General features: G+C 49.7%; 1 protein-coding gene across 1 annotated transcript in view; it reads right to left on the reverse strand.

Annotated features, from left to right (window-relative positions):
- Phox2b (paired like homeobox 2b) overlaps window positions 1-2,640 on the reverse strand; it is a 2,927-nt gene extending 287 nt beyond the window's left edge. The window contains 3 exon segments of the mRNA XM_023702730.1: window positions 3-222; window positions 1,179-1,366; window positions 2,186-2,640. Coding sequence (XP_023558498.1) covers window positions 3-222; window positions 1,179-1,366; window positions 2,186-2,426 — 649 coding nt within the window. The 5' untranslated portion in view covers window positions 2,427-2,640.
- Window positions 2,641-7,252: the final 4,612 nt, after the last annotated feature.

Raw genomic sequence — 7,252 nt, forward strand, 5'->3', positions numbered from 1 at the left:
GCCGCCGCCGCCGCCCGCGCTCGGCCCGCAGCTGGGGGTGGGGTTGGGAGTGGGGCCCGGGCCCCCGGTGCTGTCCGGGTCGGTGCTCTTGGCTTCCTTGCTTTCGTCGTCCCGGGAGGAGTCGGACTTCTTGCCCGAGGAGCCGTTCTTGGCCGCCGCCGCCGCCGCCGCCGCCGCACGCTCCTGCTTGCGAAACTTGGCGCGGCGGTTCTGGAACCACACCTGGCCCCAGAAAGGAAGACAAGTGATGAAGCAGGGAAGAAAGAAAGAAAACACGGGAAAGAAAAGCCTGCCCTTAGGGCGGCCCGAGTCCCTTTTCCGATGGACTTCACACCTGCTTCCCGCCGCCAAGCCAAAACACCAAGTGCGCTCCCAGCCCACCACATCTGTCCTCCACGTTGTTAGAGCATCTTTGGAGAACCTTTCTCAGGGTGGGAGCGTGCCACAGAAAAGGCACTGTCTGCAGGGGTAAAAAGGCCGAAGACTACAGGAAAGGCCAAAATGGGAAGCCTCTTTGGGGTGTGCTTTAACCACAAATTGGCCATCTATCCCAAGGCCTCAGATCTGAAGTTCAACTTGAATGAGTAGCACGGGGTTTGGTGCGGGCTGCTCTTCTTTAGCCTGGGGCCTGAAGGGGTGAAGATGAGCAACGCAGAGAGGGGCCATGAACTTCACCTGAGAGCACGTTTGTTCCTAAAAGGTTAGGCAAACTGATGTACCCGACCTTCCTGGGGCCCTTTGCAAACCTGAAACAAGTCAGTTTGCGGGAAAATGCACCTATATGACTCGGCGCCAGGTTACAAGCGCTGGAGAGGTAGAAGGCATTTGGAGAAAGTACTGATAACGCCAGGGCGGGGGGAAGTCCACACTCTTTCCCCTAGAGCGCTGTCTCCAAAACGCGAAACGCGGAGCGCGTGGTTTGCTCTTTCTCTTTCCAAGCCCCTTGAATGCCTTGGCTCCGATAGGAAACAGTTTGCAATAGATCGCCAAGAGTGTGCGCCCTAAACCGTCTTCACGCTCATAACCACACCTAACCCGATCTCTCAGACAAGCCCTGGGCTCCCTGGTCCTTTTCAAGCGAAACCCCGGGATTTCTTTCAACAGCAACCCCCCAACTTTCACCCCGACCCTGTCAGCACAGGTGCGGTGGAGAAGGGTCAGTTTCCGAACTCGGGTACCTGGACTCGTGCTTCAGTGAGATCGATCTTCAGGGCCAGCTCCTCCCGGGTGTAGATGTCAGGGTAGTGAGTCTCAGCAAAGACCCTCTCCAGCTCTTTGAGCTGCGCACTCGTGAAAGTCGTGCGGATGCGCCGCTGCTTGCGCTTCTCGTTGAGGCCGCCGTGGTCGGTGAAGAGTTTGTAAGGAACTAGATAGAGGGTGACAGAGACAGGAGTTAGCAGCGCACGGGCTATGGAGCACAAATGCGGATACTCCAAGGTCAGAGCGCCCCGGAGCAGCTACAGACACGCCAGTGCAGGCTAGCAGAGAAGAGCTGCCGAGAAAAATCAAACAAATCAGTTATATACGGAAACAGAGGCTCAAGCTTCGGGTTTTGGCAGGGCTCCTTTGGCCAAAGTACATTTGAGTACGTTGAAATAGCGCATTGGAGACAGCGTGAGGCCCGGGCATGGGACAATGTTTTCAGCGGGGAGGAAAAAAAGTCCAAAAACATCAGTGGGAATATCAGGGAGCTAAGGAAGAAGTTACCAAACACTCCCACTGTTGTAACTTTTCTGTTCTCAGAAGTTGAGGCGGCCCAAAAGTTGGGGCAAAGTGCTGTAAAAAAGTAATAAATTAAAGAAACAATCATAAAAATGACCAGCCAAAGAGGTGTGAGCCGCTGTCGGTTCTTAAAAAAAGAGACAGTGCCAGTAATGAGCTTTACTCTTTGTTATTTAATTATTTTCTAAGCTTTACGTCTCATCGCAAAGTAAATAAATTATGCCTATCATTTTGGCAGCTTAAGATAATTTTGTTGGCGGTTCGGGTGTGACTAGGATAGTGTAACCCTGTAAGTGAATTACCCCTCCCTACAATCGCTTCTAACGTGATAAATTCTTTCATTTGTGTAAGCAAATTTCGTTTGGTAAATACTAAACACATTTCCATTTTCAAATGCAATCAAGGCTTCCTATATACGAGAGGAAAGGCGGCTTCCTCCGCTGAGAGAGCTGGCGGTCCTTACCTGCGGCGTACGGACTGCTCTGGTGGTCCCTGAGGGTGCCGAGGCTGCAGGATCCCGGCGTGAGGGACGGGCAGCCGGACGTGGCCCCAAAAGTGGTCCTTATCGGGTTATACTGGAAGCCACTGGCCTGGCTGCAGGAACTGAAGTCAGCATAGGCTGAAGCCAGGCTCGAGGTGTCCATCCCAGCCATACAGGACTCGTAGGCAGAGGAATTGAGGTAAGAATATTCCATTTTATACATTGAAAAGGTTCTGGATGGCTCAGCCAAGTGGAAAAATGAAATAAAAGATGGATATGGAGAAGGTGGCTGGAGTGGGGAGATGTGCACAGCTCAACGCCTGCCTCCAAACTGGCCTCCTTACTACCAGCAGAGCCTAGTTTTATGAAAAAGCCTCCTATGAGATGCCTTGTCTGAGGTCTCTAGAGCATATAGTCCTCATAATAAACTTGGCTCTTTCCACTTGGACAATAGCAAAGCGGTTGGTCTTATTGCTGGCGCTTTTTACATGACAATAACTCATCCGTCTATTGGGCTGGCACTGGGGAACTGAGCTGTCCAACCTCCCTATCATTGATTCCTGCATCTCTAATTAGAATTTAATACCACACCATTACGCACTGAGCCCCTGATCCTCCCTTCTAACCAGCTCCCTGCCCTTTAATTCAATCACACTACTTGGAAATAATGAAAGTTGGGTGACGATTCTCCCTGATCCAATTTCCCCAAGCTTTTAAGCCTTTTTAACTGATCATATACCTTAGGCATAAATTGAGATAGTGTGTGTGTGTGTGTGTGTGTGTTGTCCCCCTTCTCGGTCCTCTTTTTTTTTTTTTTTTTTTTTTCTTGGTTAGGGAGAAGAAACCTTGATGTCATAGAAAACCTGTTTTGTAAGAGTGTTACACGCTCAATTTAACAACAAGCCTACCCCCTGAAGTGCATGAAATGTTATAAAGGACTGGGACACTGGTGAGACTCAAGCGCCCTGTAACATGGAGTAAGTGGGCCATGGGGGTTTATGTGAATGATAAGCAGATTTCTTTCAAATACACCTGCTATGAAGGGTGAAAAGTATATAGATTCTTATCAATTGTATTTCTCCTTGCAACTTAACATGCTTTGGAGAGACTCGGAAATATAGCAGCTTAAAAAATAAAAATAAATTACAATTTTAAAATTTAAGTAAAGCTTTTAAATGTAAATGTCTGGATTCTCAACCGATTTGGTCCCTGAGCTCAGTATTGTGTCTATCTGCATCAATGCAGGTTTTTGCTGCCTAGGTTTGGAGGTTCTGAGAGATTTTAGGGTTTGGAGGTTTTCTGTGATGTTCGTCTTAATTACACCGCCAAGGCAGCGTGAAATGTATCCGAATGGGTCTCCTCTTCATCGCTCTCCTGTGCGCTCCGTATCCTCCCCCACCTCCACTTTTTTCTGGGGGCCCGATGTCCCACACACACCCAGAGCTTGCTGAAGAGGTTTGCTGTGGTCTGCCCTGTAGGTTAGCAGACTCCACGGCGCACAGCCCTTGCCATTTAAATGCCCAGGGAGAGACTCCAGGCTGCACACCTTACTTCTCCGATTGTTCAGGCTCTTGGGTGCTGCCAGCGAAGCTCAGACAAGAATGTTAGACATGATTTGTAGACCTCAGTGGCCCCATGATTTAAGCGGAGGGTAATTTTCATTTGGTTCGTTAGACTCAAGCAGAAGAAGGGAAACTATTTCATTAAATCCTTCCTCTCGGTGGACAAGAGGGGGAATGCTTAGTTGAATCGCCGTGTGGTGTAAACAAACCCTGGATATTTTATATGAATTAAATGTGTAGATAATTAGTTTTATTGCATTCATTACCCCCTTTATGTGCTCTGTAACAAGTCAGTAATTAAAGTAACAAACTCATAAAGTCTTTATAGGGGCATTTAGGCGTTCAGTGTTTGCCAAACTAAGTGGTTTAATTCGATGCTAGTGCCGGGGAGCGGATGGCGCCCGCTCTCCACTGCCACCCTATTTTATTGCGCACTAAACTGCTGCGGACGCCGCCGTAATGGATTAAGCAGGGGCCCCGGCCCCCCAACCTAGCCGGCGCTTCTTTGCGGGGTGAATTTCAGGATAGTCTCAGGTGTTAGCGAGTCCTCGGAATTTAGGAAAACGCCGACCTCGGGAGCACAGGCAGCGGCACCCACCGTGGAACCTGCTGATAGTTTTATGGGGAAAGCTGATAGTTTTATTGCCGTTGTATGTTGTAGAATGCGTATTTGATAAAGAAAAGCCCTTGGTGGCAACTGTGTACTTTTTTGCGCACAAGGGTGAAATGAAAATAAATGTGTACAAGGTTTTACTGCGGCGGGAAACAAATTGCAACGCTCTAAATGGTTTTTCTTTATGGTCACTAGACAAGAGGAGAAAAGGGATGCCAACATCTGTCTTCAGTCCCCTAAACGTAAAGGCCAGCAAAGATGGATGTGAATCCAAGTGTTATTACTACAGGGATTCGTCTTGATTTATCCCGCTCTCATGAATATGAATCTGCATTTGGACCTGAGGTGGCTGCACCCCTTTGAACTCCACGAAATCGCCCCTTTCCCTGTCTCCCTGTCTCCACCTCATCCACTTAAGGGAGGCGCAGGGAGGATAGATTGTCAAGCAAAAGCTGTGATTACCTAAGTTTCTCCTGCCCTGGGGTGGTTGGGGGCTTCCTAGGTTTTCCAAGGGGACCCCATCTCCTAGGCCCGCGTTCTGGGGGCTGCAATAGACTTTGGCCCGCGTGGCACGCCGCCAGCCCGCTCTCGCACTGCTGAGGCCGGGTTTGAGCTTTTTTCTGCAGAACAGGGTGACTAGAGGAGGCTGGGAGGGGCTGCATTTCGGCCCCCAAGGCCTAGGCTCCCCAGCTTTGTGAGGGGCTCCGACGCACCCAAGTGCGTCTCCGCGGGGTGCAGAGCCGGTGCCTCGGGCTCCTGACCAGAGCGCTCCTTCAGGACCCGAGCTAGCCTTGGGGACAGAGGGGGAACGCGGACTCAGCTGCAAGCAGCACGGAGAAAGGTGGCCCTCGTCCGAGGCTTATCAAGCCGCCTCTTCGATAACTTGCGGGACTCTGCAGTTTAGACGATGCCCCAGGCAGTTCGGGGGAGGGAAGCTGTGGGTGAGGAATTCTCTGCGCCTCTCTAGGTGGCAGCGCGGACGCAGGGATCCGAGGACGGTGACAGCACGGGCGACGCGAGCAGGGCGAGGGCTCTGCCGGCCACGGAGAGCGCCCAGGAGGGCGGGCGAGGGACGCTCCCAGAGCTCGGCCTCTCCACGCCCTGCGGTCTGGGGCTTCCTTTGGCCTTGGCTCCGGGCCGCTGAGCTCCTGGCGCCGGGCTCTGTCGAGGGCCGGGACCCGCCCGCTCGCTCCGGGCGCCCCCTGGTGCCCAGCCTCACCCGCCCCGCGCCGCCTGCCTCCGCGCTTTTGTAGCGGAGACCTTTCCGCGCCCGGCCGCACGGTCCGATGAGCAAATGCTCTTGACTTCATTTTCCCCTTTGTGGGCCTTGTAGGTTTATTCTGTTCAGTGTTAGCGTCCCTCCCCCCTAGCCCTGGCCCATCGTTCCTCTGCCGGTCTTTTGTGGCCAGGATCCTGCTTCTGCTCAGAGATGAAAGGCAGGCAGGGCTGGGCCAGGCCAGAGCCCCAGCCTCAGCGCCCTGTTTTGTTCCAGTTGTGCTTTGTACACGCGAGCTCTCCCCTAAAAGTTGTACCAAATGGTTAATTTAATTATTCCAACTATAGACCAACTGCTTCAGCAGCCTCCACCACGCGTCTGGGAGGAAAAAAGAAACCATCTATAAGGAATAATCTAATAAGAGTGAAGTGTAGAAAAACCCCTCCTGATTTTCAACCGGCACAAATAGAATTAGAGCTTCAGCATCCTTTTCCCAAACAGACCTTTTGTCCAGATCACAACTTCAGCCAACCAGCAATGTGTACAGTGCCTGCTATTTATTTTAATAGAGACGGGTGGGTAGCGAGATGGATTGATGGATAAATGGCAGCCTGGCTAGATGGATGGTTTGATCCATCTTCCCCTGACTTCCCTTTCTTCATGTGTGTCCGCGGTTGAATTTTTTTTTCCCTGCCGATTTTCTGAATCAATAATGGAAAGGCATTGCTATGTGGTAAAAGGGAGGGAGAGAGAGGAAAAAAGCCATTTAAAGTACAAAAAAGGGAAAAGACTGCTAGCATATATACCATGAGAAAAAATGCTTACATGGTACCCGGTACCAAGTGAAAAAAGGTTGAAAGTTTAAAAGAAACTTTTCTTTCTTTTTCTTTGCTATTCATAGGAGGGTTTCTTTCTTTCTTTCTTTCTTTTTCCTTGAAAGTCAGAAAGAATGTTAGAAGACAAGGAAACAAAACAGCAAACAAAATGCCATTGTATTGTAGTAGCAATTCATGGGAAAATGCTTGTCAGCCTCCTAATGCCTCACTCCTAGGAGGCTGTTCTGGGGCTGTTTTACCACAGGCGAAGCACAATAACATGGGAATGAATAAAATATTAAATACCAGTGAGAGTTTCAGAGGAATTTTCTTTCTGATTGCTTTATTTAATGCTGCATCCAAATTATCACAGCACAACCAACCCACTGCCTGCTGAGGACTCAGATTGTGTCGACCAGAGACTTAAAAGTCAAGATTCGTCCTTGGATTTCTCCAGGAAAGATTCTGCAGGCAGTGGCGTTTTCCACTTACCTGCAGTAAGGATATAATCTAGACAGAAAAGGGTACCATTTGCCCAGGTCATAAGCAAATCAACCACTACATTCCCAAACCTGAGGCTCCACCTTATTTGCTTAACTTTTTAGAGTTCTTACCACATATTCCATTTGCATAGCTCCAGAATATGTTTCATCACAGAAGCCTTTTGAGGTTCTGGTAAGTAATTTCCTGGCTTTATGAGATTAACTATTATGCACCAACAGATAATAGTGTTTGCAAAGAAATTAAGACAGTGCTTGGCACCTGGAAATAATCCAGTTGACATTAGCTACCAGTATAAAAATGATGATAATGATAATAATGGCAGCATCTCCTGGAATTATA

Source organism: Octodon degus, unplaced genomic scaffold, assembly GCF_000260255.1.
Source record: "Octodon degus isolate 3935 unplaced genomic scaffold, OctDeg1.0 scaffold00158, whole genome shotgun sequence".
Lineage (NCBI taxonomy): Eukaryota > Metazoa > Chordata > Mammalia > Rodentia > Octodontidae > Octodon > Octodon degus.